The sequence below is a fragment of the Macrobrachium nipponense genome, chromosome 5, assembly GCF_015104395.2.
Source record: "Macrobrachium nipponense isolate FS-2020 chromosome 5, ASM1510439v2, whole genome shotgun sequence".
Lineage (NCBI taxonomy): Eukaryota > Metazoa > Arthropoda > Malacostraca > Decapoda > Palaemonidae > Macrobrachium > Macrobrachium nipponense.
In genome coordinates, this window is record NC_061107.1 from 52,343,954 (window position 1) to 52,369,973 (window position 26,020).

The 26,020-nt window shown below is 42.2% G+C and overlaps 1 protein-coding gene across 1 annotated transcript in view; it reads right to left on the minus strand.

The window, feature by feature from the left end:
- The window catches only part of LOC135215299 (ADP-ribose glycohydrolase OARD1-like), a 333,995-nt gene that overhangs the window by 68,964 nt on the left and 239,011 nt on the right, over window positions 1-26,020 (minus strand). The window contains exon 4 of the mRNA XM_064249856.1: window positions 1,868-1,972. Coding sequence (XP_064105926.1) covers window positions 1,868-1,972 — 105 coding nt within the window. The remainder of the gene's footprint in view (window positions 1-1,867; window positions 1,973-26,020) is intronic.

A 26,020-nucleotide genomic window follows, 5' to 3' on the forward strand; every position in this document is an offset into this window, starting at 1 on the left:
CAATCAGATCACCGAAAATAGTGCTGGCCTTGTGGCAGATTACTGTCTCAGTTATCATATCACCAGCGATTTCTTAGTCTAAAATCCATAGAACAAGCAGCCTCTACATCTCATCGTGCACGTGGCTCCTCTTGTTAGACAAAATAGTCACACCCTTGGAAGGTGTAGCTGCTTTGATGGCTTCCTTCTGCTTAAGAATGGTGCCTATCGTCGACGGATTTCGGCTGTATTCCTCAGCGATCAAACTCAACCGCATGCCAGCCTCGTACCTCTTGATAATCTCCATTTTTGTCTCCATAGAAAGCATCCTCTTCTTTCCGTGAACTTCAGCAACTTTCTTGGGACCCATGACTATACGTACGCAATTAAGTTACTAATTAAGTTCTCACACAACACGATAAAGTACAAAGCAAAATCACTAACACGAATTTACGTTAACAAGCAAAATCGTATATGAACGAATTAATTCCGCATGCTTACGATAACAATGCTGCTACCGAGTGGCCGAAGAAAGCCTTTATGTAGAGCACGATGGGAGAGATGCTGACCAATAGGAGAGCAGGATCTTACGGCAGTGACTAGCATCAGGAACCAATGGGAGAGCGGGAGGATGGTGGCGAGTCTACTCAGTTGGCGGCGGGCGAGTTTTAAAATTGTTCTCGGCGGTCCAGGCAAATCTCGGTACTTTACAGTAACACCCTTTCGTAACCTGAATTATTTTTGTATGCAGAGACAAAAAAATCTTCATATTTGCTTTTGTAACTTGAATTTTTCGTAAGTTGGGACTTTCGTATGTCGAGGTTCCACTAACATTTATAAATGAAAAAAGTGCATCTTATACAGTATGTTATTTAACTGAACTTATTCAAATGTAATTAATGTGTATTTATTTGTCATGTTTTGCATAAAAAGGCAAGGTTAGGGTAATAACTGATGGTCAAGAATGGCATAATCCATTTCCTGTTATTTCTTATGGGAAAAATTCATTCAGATCTTGACTAAATCATATCTCGTCACTCCTTCTGGAATGTATTAGCATCAAGGTCCGGGGCTCTACTGGAACTGAGTTATCACAAAAAAGTGCATTTAATAATGAAAATATGAAAATAAAGGAATTTGTGAACAAATCTCAATGACAAATAGAACAAATTGATGAATTTTCTGCAAATAATGTGGGTAGAGGCAGTCGCCAGTTATCAGTGGGGGTTCCATTCTTGGTGGGGAGCCAATAAGCTAAAACTGCCATTAATCAAAACTCTGCAATTTATTGCACTCAGGACGCTGATTACTGGTTAATGGTGCCTCTGTTACGTTTGCAAAGGGCCCTAACTCTATTATTGGCCATTTATGACACCGATAACTGGAACTCGGCATATTATGGCACCATAAATCACCAATTTTATGGCGCTAGGCAAGGGTTATAAAACCAGATCGCCATTAACCAAGTCCACCGACAAAGGGAGACTGCCTGTATATGTTTCACAAAAAGATCCATGAATCTGCGAGTCCATGAATGGCAGGGGTTGACTGTATCCCCTCCATCAAAACAAAGTCTGACACACATACATCAATAGACAGGGCAAAGGGAGAGCCCTGAGATCACACCTGCCAGCAAAACACAACAAAAAACAGATATGTAACACATAATGACAATTATGTGTTACATATAATTGAGGAAAATGAGAGGGAAATTAATGTTTAAACCCCATTTGTGAGAGACTTTCTTTTTTTTATACCAAAAAAATTTATTTTGTCAGTCAGTCCCTTTGAATATTATAGTCACAATCTTAAGGGAATGGTTTTCATACTGTATAGCAACCTTTAATTTAGTAGTTCCTTCTACTAACTAAAACATTTAACAACTTACCTTTGTTACTAAATAATAAACAAATCTTTGGGACCGTTTCAAAACTGCTACATCTCCTGATTTACAGCCTTGATCAAGGAGTTCTTGCACACCACCAAATTTGGACTGTAAAAGGAGTGGTAAAAGGAATTAAAATCAGATATAATAAAAGCATAAGTACCCAATTACGAAACTTGAAAAAAAACTAGTAAGCAAATATACAGATGAAAATACTGACAACATACCTTCCAATCAATGGCCCCTGAAGGCTACTCCATATAACAGGGTTTACCTTCAGAGTAATAATAATAATAATAATAATAATAATAATAATAATAATAATAATAATAATAATAATAATAATAATAATAATAATAATAATGTTCTAAAGGGTCCACAATAATACAAAGTGTAAAAAGTCTGTGTATAATTTTGAAGACTTTACAGAAAGCTTTCGAACCCTTCCCTGGGTTCATCTTCAGTCCAAATGAAGAATACGTTACGACAAGTACAGAGGTAAATTTAAAAAACAAGAGACGATGAAGATCGTTGACAACGGTCGTTAGCTCGTTAATGGGCCAGGTGAAGAAAGAGGGTAGTTAACAACTAGGTGATACCCTCTCCCCTATCAATCCTTCTAGCTGCAATCCTGTTGGATCTTCGTACAGGTTGTTGCAACATTACATGAAGTCCTTCATCCAAGGGCGTAGATAGGGCACCGTTATCAGACTCCCCCGGGGCAGCGGTTACCTGGACAGGAATAGGCAAGGCAGAGGCAGCATCAGGAGAGGGAAAAACAGAGCCTGTCCTATAGTTAAAATCTTTTAAAAACATACTAGTAATATAAAAATTAACAAATGGGTCTTCGTTGACAAAAGACTTGTTTCCTTTGATTGATTCTCCCAAACTTATAGCAGCTCCCTCGACTAGTCGTCTGACATTTACACTGTTACTTTTAAAGATAATTTTAGCCTCGTTCCAGTTGAGTCTATGATCATTCATGGATGCATGTGCTACTATTGCGCTGTTTTGTGATTGTAGTTCATAAGCTCGCTTATGTTCGCCCAAACGTATATCTAGTCCCCGTCCACTTTCACCAAAATATTTACTATTACAATCCATACACGGTAGTTCGTAAACGCCTGGGACTATGGGATTTTTATCATTGTTATTGTTTCTTACGAGGGAACGTCTTATTGTATTTTCATATTTGAACGCAATTTTAGTTTCCTTCTGACTTTTGTTGATATGTCCACTAATATTCTTTACTTCTGGATTAAAGGGAAGGGACAAATATCTTTTTGGTTTTTCCTTAGTATTATCTCTCAGTCCATAGAAAGACTTCCTCGCTCGCGAAATTGCTTTCTCATGAAGGACTTCATGTAATGTTGCAACAACCTGTACGAAGATCCAACAGGATTGCAGCTAGAAGGATTGATAGGGGAGAGGGTATCACCTAGTTGTTGTTAACTACCCTCTTTCTTCCCCTGGCCCATTAACGAGCTAACGACCGTTGTCAACGATCTTCATCGTCTCTTGTTTTTTAAATTTACCTCTGTACTTGTCGTAACGTATTCTTCATTTGGACTGAAGATGAACCCAGGGAAGGGTTCGAAAGCTTTCTGTAAAGTCTTCAAAATTATACAGACTTTTTACACTTTGTATTATTGTGGACCCTTTAGAACATTATATATACTCTCGTGATAGAGAGTTTTTCCCTAATAACAATAATAATAATAATAATAATAATAATAATAATAATAATAATAATAATAAGTAATAATAATAATAATAATAATAATAATAATAATAATAATAATAATAATAATAATAAGTAAAAGACTATACAGCCAACTAAGAGGAGATGACAACCACCAGGAAATTCCTGAAGCTGAACCGAGTAAGAGACTAGGAAAACATATGGAGCAATCTGGTACCACACAACAAATATGAAACATGGCTCCAGAAAGTCAAGGCAGAAGAAATGGGGAGAATAAAGCAAAGATTCACCGAGATCAAGACAGACACAGACACCACCTAAAGATAATGCCCAATTGGAGAGCCCTAGGTCCCGATGAAGTCCATGGATACTGGCTCTAAAACTTCAAGGCCCTACACCCACGAATAGCAGAGCAACTCCAGCATTGTATCACATACCACCATGTGCCCAAATGGACGACCACAAAGAGAACATCCTTAGTACAAAAAGATAAGAACAAGGGAAATATCGCAAGTAAATACAGGCCTACCACCTTCCTAACAGTAATGTGGAAAGTAGTAACAGATATCATCAGTGAAAGGGTATACAACTACCTGGAGGATACAAACACCATCCCCCGCCAACAGAAAGGCTGCAGAAGGAAGTGTAGGGGCAAAAATGACAAATTTTCCAAGACAATTTGTATTTTTCATAGCTACAAACCTGAGGTGTTAACAATAGGATAATTTCTAGTGCCTAGCTGGAACCGGTTAAAAATCAGATGAAAGCAAGGAATCTTGTGATATCTGGCAATGCATGAGTAGCTCGGGTTAGGAGTGGTCAAGGATGACGCCGCTATGCCAGTCTTTCCGAACTCAGGATGACTTAACAAAAAGAGGGGTGGCTAGAGGCGGGCAGTATAACGTTAAGACCTCAGGTTTGTAGCTATGAAAAATACAAATTGTCTTAGAAAATTTGTCATTTGTTCATACGCGAACAAACCTTCGGTCTTAACAATAGGATAGACTCATACTTGGCGGGAGGTATAAGACATCCTAGACCGGCTGGGGGCCTACCCACCAGTTCAGCTCTCAAAAGAAATGGTTCTTGGAGAGGGACTGAAGCCCATTGAGAAGCTAGATAAATTGATATCTAACCACTCAGAACCTGGGTGACGTACAATGATATATGGTATAACCATTGTATAGGGAACCAAAGAGAAACTTTGACTGTCCAATAACAAACCAAGACACCAGGGTTCGTATTACTCCCAACTCCTCCTTGCCAAGGAGTGGAGTATAAGCTACCAAACAGCAAGTAAGATATTTGTATATTGCGCAACCACACTATCAGTATGGCTACCTCACTCACCTGTATCAGACCAGTCCAGTGAATGATGTGTCTATTTCTTAAACCGCCCAAAGGAAGAAGGAAAGGTACAAGAGAAAGGAGGAGGCCAGCTAACTCACTCATTCTCTCATCCACACAATCATCTTAGGTAAGATACAAAGGGCAACGATGAGTTACACAACCTGTTGGGCAACTATGAGTTACACAACCTGTTGGGAAGCCACCACAGGATCCAGGGAAAACGTGTCCATAGATCTGTGGGCAACATCCTTAAGATAGAACGAGGTGAATGCGGACTGGCGTAACCAAGTACCAATGCTCAGCACTCATGTACAGCCAAGTTCTTTTTGAAAGCCAGAGAGGGACCAATACCTCCTAATGTCATGCACTCTAGCCTGCACAGAGGTGGTGGTGGAATCATCTAGTGTAAAGTATGCCTGTCTGATGGCTTCCCGTATCCAAAAAGAGATAGTATTCTTAGACACCTCTTTCTTTGTACGGCCTATGATAACAAAAAGTCTGCGGCAGCCTGGTCTAAGGTGCCCATTCTATCACCACCCACAAAGTCAGTCAGTGGTGGAATGGAAAACGAAGTGAACCTGTCATCACGCACCGAGGGATTTTGGGTCTTGGGCATGAATTCCGGGACAAATTTGAAGGACATCGACCCCCAACCCCTGGTGTGCTTTACCTCAACGCTCAGACCGTGGAGCTCTCCTACCCTCTTGGAAGATACCAAAGCCAGAAGAAAAACTGTCTTGAGCGTCAGGTTTCTGTCAGATGAGTGACGCAAGGGCTCATATGGACTCTTAGTGAAGCTCTTAAGAACCAAGGAAACATTCCACAATGGAGGCTTGAGCTCTCTAGGAGAATTCAACTTCTCAAACCCCTTAACTAGCAGGGAAAGCTCCCAGGAAGAGGAGATGTTGATACCCTTAAGGTGTAACACCAAACTCAGTGCCACCCTGTAGCCTCTAATAGCAGAAACGGACAAACTTTTCTCGTCTCTGAGGAAGGTTAAAAAGTCTGCTATTTGCTGAATAGAGGTTGCGAGTGAAGAAAAACCCCATTTATGACACCAATCACAGTAGATCGCCCATTTGCCTTGGTAAACTGCGGAGGTCGACTTTCTAAGACTGCTGGACATGTGCCCAGCTGTTCTCTGAGAAAAGCCAAGGATTACTCGCCGTGTAAGGAGGGAGGGTGTTGTAGTCCAGCATGGCCTGAGCTGCCACACCGGGCTGAGGTAGAGCTGCCGTAGGGTTCTCCCGGAGACCTGCTATGAGGTTCTCCTGGTTGGCCAGCCTCTCCGAGATGGCCCGGATTGACTGACCTGACTCCTCAAAGGAAGAAGAGATGTGAGAGAGCATCTCTTGGAACTTGTCCTGAACCAAGTTCCCTACCAGACTACCCATTTGCTGCATGATGTTTGCAGTAAAGGAATCCGAATCAAAGGAACTAGGTTCCTGCTTCTCTCTGGGAGTCTTAGGGCGTGCTCCTGTAGAGGTTGAAGGCTCAGGATCATACGGGAGCTGAGCCTTGTCTCTGGAGGACTTCCCTCTGGACCCTTTCGAGTGGGAAGACGACTTGGGCTTCTCTGCTCTGGGATGGTGAGCCGGAGACTTTTGAGAACCGCTCGAAGCCGCCTTCTTAGACAGCGTCTTTTGAAGCGTCTTTACTTAACGCTTCCCTTTGACCTTAGGGATTGCCTGGATGGACTTCGGTCTAGCCGAAAGCCCATCCTCAGAGAATCCTTGAAAAGAAGAAGAAGAAGGGACAGGGGAAGAAGATCTAGAATGGCTCAAGGGTAAACCTTGAGCCCCTACCAAACCTGCCTCACTCAACCTCCTACCTGCTGCCTCTACCGCCATGGGCTCGAGGTCCAGATTCAGAGTTGCCACTTCTTCCACGATTTCTTGGTTCCCAGGATCCTCCAAAGCTTGAGCTACTTGATGCTGAATAGCAGCGATGTAAGGGGCCGCTGCTTCCGGGTCAACGTAGGAAGTCACCTAACAGCCGGGTAAGACAGGAGCAGCCATCTTCTTGTCAAGAATATAGGGCTGCCCCTTGGTAACGTTCCTTCCGAATCCGCCGACCCAGGCCTTCAGGGTGGTTTGGGCGGCGTCCCTGACCACTTCAGCAGTCTGAGAGAGAGGTCAGTATAAATACTAAGCTACTTAGAACTAAATTATATTATCACTTGTAATGATATATCACTTATAAAAATTGTATACATATAGGCCATAATTATATATGATAACTTGGCATACGGAAGAGTACTTACTCCGGAGATAACCTGATCTACCAAATCGTAGCATATGGAGCAACTCTCACGATGCCAGACAGCTATCTCCCCATAGCGGATGGCGCAGACAGCATGCATCTGGCAGACCTCGTGCCCACAGGGGTCCTGCAGGACAGCGTTACAGCCAGATTCCTGGCAATGGGTGGCCTGTAAGTGAAGAGATACATGAGTATCAACACTAACAGTTGGACTAAGTCCAAGAAGTGATATATCATAACACCAGAGTACACCGGAGTTACTTGACAGAATAAAGATCGGCCTCTACTTGCTCTCCTGCCGTGAGTGGTGGGTGTCCGATAGAACTGGTAAACTAGTGTCAGTGCGTCTCCGGTGTTGCCAGAGGACGGAAATTCACTGAGGCAGTTACCCAGTCTATACGCCGGAACGAGGAGTACGAGAACGGCGGGGGAGGAGCAGGTGGGGGCCAGTAAAAATCTTTGGAGGAGTGTAACTCCGCCGTAACAGATATGAAGATAAGCAGGTGGAGAACCCGGATGGTGAGCGGGGACTCCGCCGACTTAGCAGAATACAAAGAATGTAAATAATCAAAATTGAAATAAAGTTAACATGCATAAGGAAAAACATGTGGCGGAGCTTCTCTGCAGTCACCAAACCTGAGGTCTGGCGGAGCCAGAGGCCCAAGCCGCTGGAGCGGGATGGAGGAGAGGTGACTCGGGGTGAGGGAGAGCTCGATCGGAAGCTGAGGAGGTCCGAGCGCGGCCAAGCCGGGTGGCCTGCCGAGACCGACCGTACAGGGAGCCCACCGGTACCGAAGGGTGAGAGCGGTACGAGCCGAGCCAGCCTAGGATGTCCCCCCTGCTAACTCCCGTATCACCCCCGTGGAGAGGGGGAAGAAGGGAGGGAGCTCGGATGGTTGCCATGGGCAACGGGAGCGAGCAGGACTTCCCCTCTAGAGGGGGGAGGAAGCGTGGGGAACAGTGGCCGGGTGGCTCATGGTGATCGCCTGGCTCGTCGAGAACGTGGTGTAGGTCACGCTGTGAGACAGGCCAGGCGGTCTGAGGTGGCCTAGGCTACCTCTAACCGTCTCATAGCATGAATAAAAACAGCCTAACACAACACGGGGAGGAAAGGAAGATAAATAAGCAGAAAAAGAGAAAGCAAGGTCCTGGAGAAGCTAGACGAGCCAACCGAGAAGGGAGGACGACTAACAGCTCAAGGAGCTGGCCTCCGCCGATACGTAGGAACGGAGGGCGGTGGCCAGGGTGGTCAGGACTAAAAGGAAGGACCAATGTCCTAAGTGAGCCTAATACAGACCTAAAACAAAGGAACTTGCATGCATGAACACTGAGCTAAGGAGTGATGTAGGCTACGCGCTCAATAGAGCTTAAGAAATCCCCGTGAAAAGTTAAGCATAAAATAACATGGTAAAGCTGCAAAAAGGGATTTTGACGAAGGAAAAATCTATTTCTGGGCAAGGGTCTGTGTCGCCCAGTGAAATATCCCTTTAGTTCATATTTCTAAGGTAAATAATGCTAACATTACCAGAGAAAAATAAAAGAGGGGGATGTCAGAGTATCCTGACTCGCTAACCCTAAATAAAAAGAGGGTGTCGGTATGGTACTGGGGTGAGTGAGACCACTACCACGGACCTCTTGTCATTTAGAATTCTCCTTCACCAAAATCCCCCTCCTCGAGAGAGCTGGTATACAGCCGGCGCCAGCAACTACTACTACACACCCACCCACGCCGACAACAGCGCCTCTTGTGGCCATCCTTGACGTTAAGAGGACAAATCTTGGGCGCAAGGGTGGGATATAAACAGGGGGGGATTTCACTGGGCGACACATACCCTTGCCCAGAAATAGATTTTTCCTTCGTCAAAATCCCTTTTCTGGGCTCAGTCCGTGTCGCTTTGTGAAATAGTACCACCAGAGAATTAGCACAAGATTGGAAAAGAAACAGTAGAAGGTCTTTAGGAAACACAAAAGTAAAGCAAAATTATTATAATCTAGTTTTCAAATTAATTACAGTTATCATATTTAAACTTAAATAAGTATAAAATAATATGGGTTAGCCTTAAAATACATAGTAGGACTTAAAATTACACTTAGGCTAACTTATGATAACTTAAAACTAGAAATTATTAATTATTAATATATACAAGTGAGTCTCCCTAGCATAAAAATAAGGGAGGACATCACAAAATAACCTCATTTGGTAAAATATTTACAGGTGTGAGTGCAAAAAAATAAGGGACACATCACGATACATAGCCTTTTTAGGCAGCTAAGGCTCAAACAGGATTGAGCCTGACGGTAGGATTAAAGGAAAATATTAGTGAGGCAGGTAGAAAGGAGATCTGGATCTTCAACTACAACAACTAGACAGTGTCAGGGGAAACTATGTTTCCCGCTGCCACTGCCGGAAATTTAAGAGATTCCAAAGATTTCAAGTAGTGACGTTTGAAAACTGTCGGCGATTTCCAGCCAGTGTACTTTTTTAAATCATCAAAATTCATATGCTGGAAGTAATTAATAGAGGTGGCAACTGCCCTGATGTCATGGGCTTTAGGGAATGACTCAGGATTGGCTTGTTTAATAAAATATAGGATTTGTTGCCTGATCCCTTTTAAGGAAATAGTGCCACCTTTTTCCCTTATAAAAAGGGAGCCTGAGGACCTAGAGGATGTCCTGGACAGGTAGGCTCGTAGGGTCGTCACTGGACATAGAGAAGGGTCTTGAGGAAGAGGGAGGACCTTCCAAGGGGCCCATCTCATCAAGGGATCCTTGTTTTTAGCCAAAAAACTACGATCTGGAGATAATAGAACTTCTCCTGAAGGGAGAAATTCCACATGTCCAGAGTCTCTGGAAAGAGCCGACAGTTCAGATATCCTGGCTCCTGAGGCCAGACTTAGTAAGAATAATGTTTTCCTTAATATCATCATATAATTGCATGAATCGTTGTCAGTATCTGAAGCCAGTTTGAGAACGTCATTCAAGAACCATGAAACCGAACTAGGCCTTTCTGAAGGTCTTAGCCTAGCACAAGCTTTAGGGATAGACAAAAAGTAAGAGTCTGTTAAGTCTATCTTAAAGCCAAACTGGAAGATTTTCTTTAAAGCTGACTTATTGGTTGCAATAGTACTAGCTGCTAGACCTTTTTCAAACAGGAATCTGAAAAAGGTTATAGCTAAATTAACTGTCATGGTTCGAGAATCCGTTTCCTTCAGGAAATTTGCCAGTTTTTTAACTGCTGCATCATATTGGCGCAATGTTGATTCCCTTTTATCCGATTCTAAGAAAAGGATATTTTGGGGATCGATATTCGCATCTCTCTTAGCCGCGAACTTCATGAAGTCCATAAAGTTAGGGTTTTGAGAGTTCCTGAGGAAGCGAACACAGTCCTTATTTTGTACTGACTGAGACAGTTTGGGGTCCAGAATCCTTTGGGGCCGGAGACCCAATTCCAGAAGGAGAGGGTACCAATTGCTCTTGGGCCAATCAGGGGCTATTAGAGCCACTTGTCCTTTGAACGACCTGAGTTTGTTCAGGACTTTCTCCAGTGATTCCAATCTATGGACATGGCATCTGTGGCATAGGCCAGAGGGTCCAGGTTGGGGGCCACATAGCAAGGGAGCTTGTGGTTGGATTGTGATGCGAAAAGATCCACCTGGAGGCCTGGGACCTTTTGGCATACCCACTGGAATGAGCGCCTGTCCAGGGACCACTCCGATTCTAGAGGAACTGAACAGAGACAGAGCGTCTGCTATCACGTTCCTTACTCCCACCAGATGAGTGGAGGATAGATGCCATTTGTACTTGGCTGCCAGAGAGAAAATGGCTATCATGACATGGTTCACATGTCTTGATTTGGATCCTCCCCTGTTGATGCAGTGTACTACCACTGTGCTGTCCAATACTAGCTTGATATGGGAATTCTTGGCTGGTAGAAGCCTCTTTAGTGTGAGAAATACTGCCATAGCTTCCAGAACGTTTATGTGAAGCCGGCGGAATTGAGGCGACCAAGTCCCTTGAACCTTCTTGAATTGGGAATACAGTGGACCCCCCGTATTCGCGTTCTCCAGATTCGCGGACTCACACATTCGCGGATTTCTCTCGGGAACGTTTCCCTGCATTATTCGCGGAAAATTCGCGCATTCGCGGTATTTTTCTATGGTAAATATCCACAAATTCCTGGTTTTTTTTATGAATTTCATCATAAAATGCACTTTTTGTGATAAAACTATTAAAAAAACCATGTATGAAAATTTTTAGTGGGTTTTTCTTGAGTTTTAACTAACAAAATAGGCTGTTTTTAGCATTTTTATAGGGGTTCCAAACATTCGCGGGTTCTAACTATTCACGGGGGGGTCTGGTACGTATCCCCTGCGAATACGGGGGGAACACTGTAAGCCCCCCAACCGCTCAGAGAGGAGTCCGTGTGGATAACCAACGCCGGAGGAGGGAATTGGAGAGGGACTGATTTGGACAGGCTTTTGGCCTCCACCCAGGGGCGGAGACGCTTGCGAAGAATCGGCGGGATGCCTGACAACTTGTCTCGAGATTTGATGTTTGCTCTTGAGAGCCAAACTCGATTTATATCCTTCAACCTTGCTTTGAGCAGAACATCTGTGACTGACGCAAACTGGAGAGAACCTAGGATCCTTTCCTGGTTTCTCCTTGATGTTTGTTTGCACTTGAGGAATTGCCTTATTGACTTGGCTATTTCTTTCCTTTTGACCAACGGAATTGACAGAGTGTGGGAGTTCAGGTCCCACTGAATGCCCAGCCACTGAAAGCGAGATTCCGGCGTTAGCCTGGATTTGACCTTGTTTATTTGGAACCCTAGATGTTCCAGAAACTGTATTACTTTGTTCGTGGCCTTGAGGCATTCTTCGACGGTTGTTGCCCAAATGAGCCAATCGTCTAGATACGCTACTACCATTATCCCTTGTGATCTCAGTTGTTGGACTACTGATTCCGCTATTTTCGTGAACACCCTGGGGGCTACGTTCAACCCAAAGGGCATCACTTTGAAAGAGAATGCCTGGTTTCCCAACCTGAAGCCTAGATATGGGCGGAAGTGTCTCACGACTGGGATATGATCATATGCGTCTGTAAGATCGATAGAGGTGGTGACGGCCCCACGGGGAAGTAAGGTCCGCACCTGCGAGATAGTCAGCATATTGAACTTGTCGCAACGAATGAATAAGTTTAGACGGGACAAGTCTAAGATTATTCTTCGTTTCGTTGAGCCTTTCTTTGGCACGCTGAACAAGCGTCCTTGAAACTTTAAATGTTTGACTCTTGATACTACTCCTTTCTGAAGGAGCTCTTGTGCATACTCTGTCAATTCCTTTGTTGGTACTTGAAGGAATGTTTTGGATGGAGGGGGACCTTTGATCCAGCTTCACCCCAGCCCTTTGGACACAATGCTCTGTGCCCAATTGCTGAATCCCCATCTGTGCCGATAGAGGAACAGCCTCCCTCCTACCTGAGGGCCCTCACTGACCTTGGGCAGGACATGCTCTGCGTCCTCCATGGAAGTGTTTCCCTCTGCTGGGTGTCCTTCTGCCACCCCTCTGGCGAAATGTACCCCTAGCTCTACTTCCCCTACCAAACCTGTTGAAGGCTTGGAATGCCTGACCTTAAAAAACAGGATTAAAGGCAAGAGAAACAGCATAGGAGGTCGAGGGTTGGTTTTGGGACGTCAGCAGGAGAATTGGCTGGGTTTGGTTCTTTGACGTAGACGGTTGAACCACTTGGGACATGGGAACTGCCTGAACCATTTGCTGTTGCTGAGTAGCCTTGAAAGGTGTGAACTTCCTGGCCTTCTTCAGCTTTTTCACATTTGAGGGGGTACCTTCTGGCTTCCTCTTGCCAGAAAGTCCCCAGCGGACCTTAAGGCTCTGATTCAGCCTGGTCGCTTCATGCTGAACCTCGTTCACCATTGATGCTGGGAAGAGGTCAGCTCCCCAGACGGAAGGTGCGAGCAGTTTGTTCGGCTCGTGCCTGATTGTGGCTTCCTGCAGGACGTGCTTCCTGCAGTTGCGCCTAGCTACAACAAAATCGTACAGGTCAGACTGTACAGTTTGTGTTTGTGCTTTTGCTAGCAACTTGAACAGAGGCTCCGTCCCATAAGTGATGGCGGCAATCTCTGTCATAACCAGGGCATTCAGAGTCCTACCTAACCTGGTCCTAGTGTCAAACTCCGCTTGGATCAGGTTATCCGGTAACCTCGGTAGTCTCTCTCCAAATTGTTCGATAGCACAATCTGGTTTGAGCTTCCCGATTGTGAAGGGAGCCGGTAGATCCGCCCAGAGGTCTTCAGATCCTGGAAAGAGTGGAGATGTTGGATCTGACTCTCTCAGTTGAGGTATAGGCTCGTCTTTCATGGCGGCCTGGATGGCTACCTCTGCCAGCTTTGTGGTAAAGGGGAGTGGTGTCTCCTCCTCTGACACAAAGATGGTGAATGGGCTCTTGAAAGCCTGAAGCTTGGTATTTGTGCAATCCCACTCTTCTAGGCATCTAACCCATTCCCTCTGGGCTTGATCCCGACTGTAAATAACAGTTTCCTTCGGGATCCTATCCTCTCTCCTCAATGCCGTCTCTGTCAAGCGAGCGTAGCCCATGAAGGGTGGTTGGAGATTGGCGGGGTGGAACTCAAAGTCCTCTATCCTTCGAGTTCCACAATCGAGGATGGAAATCATTCCGTCCTTGAAGGGGGCAAAGGCTGTGACCCTCCAAGGATTGCTTATGGTGAAGGGAGGGAGAGTATTATAGTCCGGCATGAGTGGTACTCCGGTACCTGCCTGAGGAAGAACTGCTGGGGGATTCTCCCTAAGACCGGCCAACAGGTTTTCCTGGTTCGTCAGCCTCTCCGAAATGTTTCGGATTGACTGATCCGACTCCTCAAGCGAGGTGGAGATGTGCGAAAGCATCTGATCTAGCCTCTCGTTCATCATACTACCGACTAGATTGCCCACCTGCTGCATAACACCTGTGGTGAATGCCTCAGTGTCAAAGGTACTAGGGTCCCTGACCAACACAGGAGTCTTTGGACGTGCTCCGGTGGACGTCGAAGGCTCTGGCTCAGAGGAAGCACAGGCCTTCTCCTTAGAGGACTTGCCTCTAGACCCTTTCGAGTAAGAAGTCGAAGAAGACTTTGATTTCTCTGCTCCGGGTTGGTAAGCCGGATTCTTATGAGATGACGAGGACGAGGTCTTCTTAGAAGACGTCCTCTCCAGGGTCTTCTGCTCCCGCTTCCCTTTCACTTTAGGGATAGCTGAAGCTGATGACGTCTTAGCCGGAATGTCTGACTCAGAAAAGCCTTGGAAAGTTGAAGAAGAAGGAATAGGGGACGAAGATCCAGATAAGCCCAAGGGAAGCCCTTGAGCTCCTAGCAAATCTACCTCAACTAATACGTCACTCTCTCCTACCGTCATCGGCTCTACATTAAGGTCAAGAGTCGCTACGTCCTCGGCGATCTCCGGGCCCCCTGCTCTGCCAATGCCTGCGCCACCTGCTGCTGAATAGCGGTGATGCACGGAGCTGCCGCTGCTGGGTCGACGTACCCGGTCGACTTGCCGCCTGGGATGAGGCGGACAGCCATACTCTTGTCCAAGATGTATGGCTGCCCCTTGGAGACGTTCTTCCCAAAGCCTCCTACCCAGGCCCTCAGGGTAGCCGACGCGGCGTCCTTCACGGCGGTAGCCTGAAATAAAGGGTCATTGTAGTCCTTACAACGAAGCCCCGAAGATATATGATTAACACTTAGGACTAAGTAATACTTATATATCTTAACATAAGCTTTTATAACAGTATATACTAAAAACAGTTATAAGTATATTAATCTGGTATATACTTACTCCAGCAGTAAACTGATCCACCAGATCATAGCAGATGGAGCAGACCTCATGATGCCATACTATAAAGTCATTATGGCGGATGGCACAGGGAGCGTGGGTCCAGCAGACCTCGTGACCACATGGATCCTGCAGGATGGCGTTGCACCCCGCCTCTTGACAGTTGGTAGCCTGTAAGTGGACAGATACATAAGTATCGGCAGTTACTAACAGGGCTAACCTGCCAAGAGATATGATACTCCGCTGCATGCCGGAGTGAAAATTTTTCTTGGCATAATCCTCTCCTGTACTCCGTGAGAGATAGTCCGTAGGACGTGGTAAACTGGTCCGATAAACTCCGGTACACCAGAGCAAAGATTTCCTTCGAACCAGTTACCTGCTCATATACCGAGGGTACACCGAGGTGAGGGTACAAGCACAGCGGAGAGACACGAGAAGATTACCCAAGTAAAATAAAATAAAACAAATAAAATAAATAACAAACAAAGCAAGCGAAGCGTAGCTCCGCCGTAGAAAACTTTCGCAAGCAAACGGAGAACCCGGATGGTGAGCGGGCGCTCCGCCAGACTAGCGGAAAGTGATAACAGAACAATGAAGCATAATAGCATATAAATGTATATAAGAAAAAAAAGGGGATGCATGTAAAAAGCTACTCTCCGCTACCCCCCAAGGAGCTGGCGGGGCCAGCGAGTCCGCCGTATAACGGATGGGGAAGGTAGACCGAGGGAGGAGAGAGCTACAGCGAGAACCAAAGAGGACCCAGTACGAGCGGGCGGGGTGGCCAACCCAACCCGAACGCACAAGGGACCCCCCCCGGATCCCAGGGAGAGAACGGTATACGAGCCAGACTCAAGAACCCCCTTCCCGTAACTCCCGTATCCTCCCTGGGAAGGGAGGAGGAGGGGGGGTGCTCGGTTGGTTGCCATGGCGACCGTGAGCGAGCGAGGGCTGCCTCCTCCCCGTGATGGGGGAGGGAGGAAGTGGGGGACTGAGCTGGTGGCCCGTGGTGATCAGCTGGCCCACCGCGAACGTGGTTGGACCACGTGGGCGAAGGGACAGCCAAAACGTAGCCTAGGCTAAAACAAACCGTTTCAAACATGCAACACATAACAAATACATCGTAATAAAACAGAAAGGAAGGAAAAAGAGGGGGGCGTCCAGGAGAAGTTAGGCTAGCCTACCTGGAAGGTAGATAGACCAACAACTCAGGAGCTGGCCTCTGCCGATACGTAAAACGGAGGGCAACGGCCAGGGTGGCTGGACTAAAGAAAAAGGTGGGTAATAACCCACCTGCCTAACAGACCTAGACAAAGGAACATGCATGCATGAACACTGAGCTAAGACACTGAGGCATAGGATTTCCGAATAGTACGATGTAAATATGAAAATGTAGCACATCCCGCACCACACTTAAAACATTCATGATAATAATCATAGGTACTGCACGGAATAGCCACAACGGTATGGAAGACCGAAGGAGCTACAAAATAAACACGAGGCGAGCCGGCATGGCAAGCCTGAGAGCAGACAAGGAAGGACCGTTAATGAACCTAAAAAACGGTTAAAACGGATCCTGACTGGCTAAAATTACGTGTAACCTTTCGGCAGTACTTAACTTAGCTGCGGCGATAGCTTGGAACTCCATGATGTTGGTAAATCCAAAAGTTAGGGCACAAAACACAGAGCTCAAAAAATCATGTGTGTGTGGGATGACGCTAACGAAAAGGATGTCCACGATAGGCGCTGTTGTCGGCGTGGGTGGTTGTGTAGTAGTAGTTGCTGGCGCCGGCTGTGTACCAGCTCTCTCGAGGAGGGGGATTTTGGTGAAGGAGAATTCTAAATGACAAGAGGTCCGTGGTAGTGGTCTCACTTGCCCCAGTACCATACCGACACCCTCTTTTTATTTAGGGTGAGCGAGTCAGGATACTCTGACATCCCCCTCTTTTATTTTTCTCTGGTAATGTTAGCATTATTTACCTTAGAAATATGAACTAAAGGGATATTTCACAAAGCGACACGGACTGAGCCCAGAAATATGTATAATGCAAAACATGTACTGCTAAATATTCAAGCTACAACGGTATAGAGGACCGAAGAAGCATGAAACAATGAAACACGTGGGGCAAGCCGCCCAGACGACTCAGCTACAACGCCGAAGGAGGCACCGTCTTATAACCTAAATAAAATTGGTAAAACGGGCCCCTGGCTGGCTAAAATTAGGTGAAACACTATAGCAGTACTTAACTTAGATGCAGTGATGGCTTGGCGTTCCATGATGTAGATAAATCCAAAAATTAAAGTACAAAAAACACAGTGAAGAAAAACATGTGTGAGCAAGATGGTGCTAACGAAAAGGATGACCGGTAGAGGCGCTAGTGATGGCGTCAGGGGCGCTAGTAGTAGTCGTAGCTGGGAGCGGGCCTCGCATCGGCCCTCTCAGGTAGGGGGATTTCGAAGAAGGATGGATCTAAATGGTAAGAGACCCGTGGTAGTGGTTTCACTCGCCCCAGAAACCATACCGACACCTTTTATATAAGGTGAGCGAGTCAGAATATTCTGACATTTCCAATTTAGCGTTTTTCTCTGGTAATGTTAGCAATAATTTACCTTAGAAATGTATGCTAAAGGGACATTTCACGAAGCGACATGGGCTGAGCCCAGAAATAATAATAATAATTCTGGCACAGTAGCAAGATTCAAACTCACATCTGGAATATCCAAGCAAAAAAACATTTACCCACATGACCACAAAAATAAACTTTACCGTGTTGTATAATAATAATAATAATAATAATAATAACAATAATAATAATAATAATAATAATAATAATAATAATAATAATAATAATAATACTGTTAAAAAGGATGGCAGAATTAAACCTAAGACGACCCCGCCCCGAACTGAACTACGCCTACGGAATAATACCAGCACTGACAACGACCCCTGCTTGACCTGGACCCGATTTCTTGTTCTAATAAAAGATTCCTTCAGCATTTATAATTTTTGAAAATTCCCAATATGAATATTGGCCAGTTACTCAAAAACATTGCTGAGCCTGAGAAGCGAATTGTAAGGAAAATAGAAAAAACAATATATAAAATCAACTCGCTTGATTCTGCCATCCTTTTTAACAGCATTTACCTAAAAGAGGGTCTTCTACCAAAATAATAATAATAATAATAACAACTTCTCTAAGGGCTGTAACATTAAAAATAAGGGCTGTTTCTACGGCATTCAATTTATAAAGTCATCTCCATTCTTCTTAATATCTTCTTTTCATCAGCGTGTATCTGGTGTATCAGATTTCCAAAGGACATGAAAAGTTTTCCTGTTATTTCAATGTTATTACTTCTAACATTTCCAACACTGACAATTTCTTGGGGGTTTTGATGTAGGAGAGGCTAATTGGAGTGGGTGCCGTGGTAGTGAGTTGCACTCGCCCCAGATCTATACCGACACCTTTTATATGGAGGTGAGCGAGCTGGAATATTCTGGCAGGTCCAATTTAGCAGTTCTCTAGTATTTTAGCAATACCTTACCTTAGAAATAGTTCTGAAGGAACCTATTTCACTGGGTGACACGGCTTCCTCGCCCAGAGATAGATTTTTCCTACGTCAAAATCCCTTTTGAAGTGAATGGATTGGCATACGTGTAATTTGGAGCCATAGCAGAGTAATTTAGCTCATCAAGGGCTTGGTTAAGCAACATTGGGGCTGATCAGTAGCAAAAGCCCTCCACTTGGAGCCTGTGCAATAAACACCAGCTACCTTGCAGTAATAAGTGGTATGAACAACAAGCTGAAGGAGTGATAGAAAATGATCAAGCAAAGATCCTCATGGACTATGGTATCAGAACAGATAGGATGATACCCTGCCAATAGACCAGTTGTGACGTTGATTGACAAAATCAAGAAGAAGGTATCATCCATTGATATCGCAATACCATGCGACACCAGAGTAGAAGAGAATTATAAAAAAAAGATTGATAAGTATCAGGACCTGAAAATTGAAATAAAAAGGATATGTGATATGCCACCCATAATCATAGAAACACTAGGCACGATCCCAAGATCCCTGAAAAGGAATCTGGGAAAAGTAGGTACCAAAGTAGCTCCAGGACTCATGCAAAAGTGTGCTCCTAGACACAGCACACATATTGAGAAAAATGATGGACTCTTAAGGAGGCAGAACGCCACACTATAAAACCACCCAGTCAAAAAGGATGATTGTGATAGACCAAAAATGAAAAAAAAAAAAAAAATAATAATAATTCTGGCACAGTAGCAAGATTCGAACTCACATCTGGAATATCCAAGCAAGAAAACATCTATCCACATGACCACAAAAATAAACTTTACCACGTTGTAATAATAATAATAATAATAATAATAATAAAAATAATAACAATAATTAGGGAGTTGACCTTCTCTAGGGGCTGTAACATTGAAAACAAGGGCTGTTTCTACGGCATTCAATTTATAAAGTCATCTCCAATCTTCTTAATATCTTCTTTTCATCAGCGTGTATCGGTGTGAATCAGATTTCCAAAGGATATGAAAAGTTTTCCTGTTATTTCAGTGTTATTACTTCTAACATTTCAAACACTGGCAATTATTTTTGAAGTGAATGGATTGGCATACGTGTATAAATTTGTAAATGACACTACTTCTCTTTAAAGATGTTTATGGGGGCCCTGAGTTGTTTTTTAGTAATAACTGGCTTGTTTTCATATATATTTTATATAATAATAATAATTTGGAGCCATGGCAGAGTAATTTAGCTCATCAATGGCCTGGTTAAACAACATTGGGGCTGATCAGTTGCTGGACGGGTGACTGCTCTCCCCGGCGTTGATTCCTTGGGAAAGAATCTACCACAAATTTCTTAGTATACTTAGCTGTAAATGAGTACCAATCCCCAATGGAGTAGGGTCCAGCTATGGGTTAAATAACAAAGCACAGCAATGATGGAAAGAAATGAAAGATTAAATGACAACGTAAATAGAGTCTCTGGCAACAGAGGGGCTTCGTCCTGCGGCCAGGTATACAGCCCAATTGATGGGGAAGTTAGTCAGGTACTTGGAGGTCATCATCCAACAACTGACCTCCACAATGACAGTAATCAGCAACCAGAGACGGGAGCTACAGAGGCAAACCAGAAGGAGAAATGGACAAGAGAAGAAAATAAGGAAATATGGAGTTTCTACATCTAAAGTAATCCAACAGAAAGAGGATACAGAAGAAGGTTGGTCAACATCTGGAATGAGAGAAAGAACACCACCCCTAAACCAGAACTGAGGCTGCCAGACCAGGTAAGGAATATAATGAAAAAGAACTAGCTCTCCACAACAGAAAGAGAGGAACTGGAATGAGAAATAACACCTAGCAGCAAGGACAAGAAGATGAACTAAAAGACAATACCATAGAAGACAACAAGAGTGATGAGCAACCAAACAACAGGACAAGAAGAAACACTGACGATGTAACAGAGAGGTCGGAATGGGTGGAAAAGATCAGACAATGGATGAAGCCACATACAGAAAGAATAAAGATCCCCTGCATGAAAGCCTACAACACAAAGAACTTAAGGGAGAAAACTAGTGTGAAGTTATTGAAATAATGAGACAAATACGCATCACTAGTATCACGGACACAAATAACCTGGCATATGCAGGAGCAAGACTAGTAACAGTGCTCATGGGAATACAAACACCAACACCAACATCTCAACCAACCAAACAGAGACCAAAACAGCACCTGAAAAGGTCTACATTATACTAGGTCTACCCACACAGGTAAAATGGGAGTAAACAAGGTTAAAGGGGGTTTAATCCTTTGAGGGTTAAATTCTCTGATGTCAGACGGATCTAGGAGTATGTAACTAGCTCTCTAAAATGCTCCTGTACGAGTTTTACATTTTTACAAAGAATGTAAATTTAATTACTAATATTATCCTATGAAAAAATACAGGCGGCCCTCGGTTAGCGGCAGGGGTTCCGTTCCTGGCCGCCGACGCCAAGCGATTTTCGATGCTGAGCGATTTTAAAGCCTACGGCCACCACACACCTTCTTTCGAAACTCTAGACCAGTCAAAGGCGCCGTAATCCCACAACGGCGCAATAAGTAAAATTATATTTATGCAGTATAGTACTATAGAATTTACTGTAAAGTACTTTTGGGTGTCTAGAGTATGTAAAGATATAATAAAGTTTATACAGTGTACAGGTAGCTGTAGTGTTCAGGTTACGATCGTTACGATAGTCCGATTTTATGAGATCAAATTACAATGGCCTAACTTTATCATCTTCTAGTTACATAAGTTCAATAACAGCAAAAGAGAATGATGAAAGTATGGTTTTAACGTTATACTCGTTGAGTGAACGTGTACAGCCATGAACAACCGAACGAGAAACACCTTTTTTTATTTTTTCTAAGTACAACCAAACTGGATAACATCAGTTTGGCTTGTATTTCAATCATCGTACTATAGTACAATATTACCGTAGTTGTTATAAACGGCGTTATGTATAGAATAGAACTGAGATATCTTAATGTAATAACTTTATTCGCTATAGATCAGAGAACAATATAGATTAAAGATCAGTCGGGAAATATACTGTTAAATTTAAACCTAGTTATAACTGAAGCTGAGAAAACGGTTCAAGCTGCCAATGACTATTATCGTACATCGGCAACAAGTATAAAACTGCAGTAAACGTATGCCATCAAACAACCGTAGATAAAATTGGGATAAAATCATTTTAATCAAAACTACTGTGCTTAAAAGAACACATTTTACTGTTGGTTTCACGCCGATATAAGATAAATAACATAAAGTTCGTATTACGATGGTATAAAGGATTATTGCGAACAGAATCACGTAATGTTTTAAGCAATAAACATGCCTCCAACGTAATATGTTAACGAAAAAAATTAGTAGTTCACATTCACAACGAGACATATTTCAATAAATATTTCCACCTAAAAACACGCTGTACAAGGAAAAAGTACCTTAATCTCATATAAGTCAAGTATCTAGATATTCGTTTATGCTAACTAGAAGCAAGAGCATTCGCTCAGAATTGCGTTATGGTGAAACAAACTCGTATTCATCAGCTGATTTCAAACCACAACATTGGCCGCTCCGCGGAATACGGGCTTAAATTTGCCGTAGTATTTTAAAATACAATAATATGAGAATACATGCAATATTCTTGGATACAGTGAAATAATGTATAACTTTTTAAAGGATTTATGGAAGAGATGCATGATTAATAAAATAACACAATGCATTTTTCGGAACTGGCGGACAAGAACGAACATGAAAAAACATCCCCTGACAACGTGGAGCGTAGTTACAAAGGCTGCCTTAATTTGTATCTTATTTCTGTACAAAAATGAAAATACCTTTACGTAATATATTTTCATACACATTTTAAACATAAAAGCATTAACATTTAAAAAATCGACACATCGATTGCTAAATTTGCACTCTTTTTAACTCGATATTTTCGGAAGAGCGGCAGACGGCGGCATACAAGAACGAACTTGAAAAATCATCGTAGTCGATAACTTGAAGGGGAGTTTCAAAAGCTGCCTTTTTATCATATTTCTGCACAGAAATAAAAATACCCTATTCGTAATACATTTTCATACACATTTTAAACATAAAAGCATAAACATTTATAAAATCGACATGTCGATCGCTGATTTGCACTTTTTTTAAATCGATATTTTCGGAAGAGCGGCAGGCGGCGGCTCACAAGAAAGAACATGAAAAAACATCGTATTTGATAACGTGAAGGGCAGTTTCAAAAGTTGCCTTTGTATCATATTTCTGTGCAGAAATAAAAATGCATTTCACGTAATACATTTTCATGCACATTTTAAACAAAAGCATGAACATTTATAAATCAACACATCCATAGCTAAATTTGCACTTACGTAACTCGATATTTTCGGCATAGAACAGTGTCAGAGGCATATATTTTACCCTAATACCTACGTAATAACTCTCCATAAAATTTGTTAATATAATTTGCATAACCTTTATGGTCTGAACGGCATTTCTACAAATGTATGAACTCGTTAGACAACGGCGCTAGCGGCGCTGTTAACTGAAAATTGTGCCGTAAAGATACCTTTAAAATCCCTTATTTTTTAAATGAATATTTTTGACGACCGCCGTAAAACCAATTCGCCGTTGAGTGATTGCGCTGTTAACCGCGGGCCGCCTGTATGTAATGCTTGAAAAAATAGTATAGAAAAGCATATCTTGAAAAAAAATTGATTTCACTATTGTATACAACCAATTTATGGCAAAAAATCAGATCTTTGATGTATCCTATGAACAACATATATGCACCTTTAAACAAAGATACATTGCTTAAAAATAACAATGTTTTTATGTACATTGCTTAAAAACTGTTATGGAATTAACCCTCTTACGCCGAAGCGGTAAAAAAAAAATTGTCTCCCGTGTGCCGGAGGTGTTTCAGAGTGAGCGCGGAAGCGGAAAAAATATTTTTTTCAAAAAATCACAGCGCGCTTAGTTTTCAAGATTAAGAGTTCATTTTTGGCTCCTTTTTTTTCATTGGCTGAAGTTTAGTATGCAACCATCAGAAATGAAAAAAATTATCATTATCATATATAAATAATGCAATATATGATAGCGCAAAAACGAAATTTCATATATAATTGTATTTAAAGCGCGCTGTCCGCAAAACGGTTAAAGGTAACAAGTTACTTTTTTTTTCGTTGTAATGTACACTAAATTGCGATCATTTTGGTATATAACACATTGTAAAACGATAAAAGCAACACAGAGAAAATATTATCACAAAATAATGCATGAATTCGTAACGCACGGACGTAAACAAATATTTTTTTCAAAAATTCACCATAAATCTAAATATTGTCCTAGAGACTTCCAATTTCTTTCAAAATGAAGACAAATGATTGAATATTACTATACTGTAAGAGTATTAGCTTACAATTGCAGTTTTCGACCATATCTGACTAGTTAAATTTGACCGAATGTCAAATTTTTTTATATATATTTTTTATATGCAATTATTTCGGAAATAAGAAAAGCTACAACCTTCAAATATTTTTTGTTTTATTCTACATGAAATTGCGCACATTTTCATATATAAAACTCTATGAAATGCCTAATATGAAACAAAGCAAATATTCCGAGAATGTACGTACACATTTCGGAGATTTGTAGCGGAGAATCCGCGCGCGGAGGGAAGGAAAGATTTTTTAAAATTCACTATAAATCTAAATATTTTGCTAGAGACTTTGAATTTGTTTTAAGATGAAGATAAATGACTGAATGTTACTAGACTGTAAGAGTTTTAGCTTACAATTGCGTTTTTCGACCATTTCGGTAGAGTCAAAGTTGACCGAACGTGGTTTTTTTTTTATTTATCGTGATTTATATGCAAATATTTTAAAAATGAGAAAAGCTACAACTTTCAATTATTTTTTGTTGTATTCTACATGAAATTGCACACATTTTCATCTATAAAACTTTATGTAACGGCTAATTTAAAATGGTGCAAACATTACCACAATCACACGTATGATTTTTTCGGAAGAGTTACCGCACGGAAGAGTTACCATAAATCGAAATATTGTGCTAGAGACTTCCAATTTGTTGCAAAATGAAGGTAAAGGCTTGAATATTACTAGAATATAAGCGTTTTAGCTTATAATTGCGTTTTTCGACCATTTCGGTAGAGTCAAAGTTGACCGAAGGTTGAAATTTTGGCAATTATCGTTATTTATATGAAAATATCTCAAAACTGATAAAAGCTACAACCATGGGTTGTTTTTTCTTGTATTGTGCATGAAATTGCGCACATTTCCATATATAAAACTTTATATAACGGCTAATTTTAAAATGGTGCAAACATTACCACAATCGCATGTATGATTTTTTTCGGAAGAGTTACCGCGCGGACGTAAGGAAAAAGTTTTTTCATAAATTCACCATAAATCGAAATATTGTGCTAGAGACTTCCAATTAGTTGCAAAATTAAGGTAAATGATTGAATATTACTAAAATATAAGAGTTTTAGCTTACAATTGTGTTTTTCGACCATTTCGGTAGAGTCAAATTTGACCGAAGGTTGAAATTTTGGCAATTATCGTTATTTATATGAAAATATCTCAAAACTGATAAAAGCTACAATCATGAGTATTTTATTGTTGTATTCTACATAAAAATGCGCACATTTTCATATATAATACTTCATGTAACGGCTAATTTACAATGGTACAAAAATTATGTCAAAGTGACGAAATAATTTCCGAGATGTGTCACAGATACTTTTTAGTGCGGCAAGAAAGAAATTCGCGCTTGCGCGCCTGCGTAACGGTTGTAAACAAAACAACACCTTGATCCGTGAACTCCCAGCATCCCCCAAGGCGCGTGATTCAAAAGTTTTAGGCTGGTAGGCCTATAAGTATTTTCCGCGAATTTAAAAAAAACTTTTGTAAGTCGACGTAAAATACGTCCAGTCGGCACACGGGAGACAAAAAATGTCGACGTAAAATACGTCCAGTCGGCGTAAGAGGGTTAAGGAGTAAATACTTGTTTAAAAAAGAAATACACATCATTCAACACATATTAGTTTGAACTTGAGACATTCTTTTACAGCATCTTTACTTTACTGAATACTTTTTTTTAGATAAAATTATTTCCATGTTTAAAATTCTTATTCTAAAGAATGTTCGACAATGAATAAAATATGTAACTAAGTGAAGAGGTAAATTAGTAAAATTTCTGATATTTCTTCAGCTAAGTTTTTAGACAGTTCCTTTTCAAGCTCTTAGTCATTATTCACCATGATAGCTTCAAATATTTTTTATATTGTTTTCGGTTGTTCATAACCATGTTTTGATGTACGAAAACCTATTTTTGGTTGTCACTGTTGAGTCCTCAAAGGTGTTACCTTCCCTGGTGTGTGCCAGTGCCCCATGGTGACTA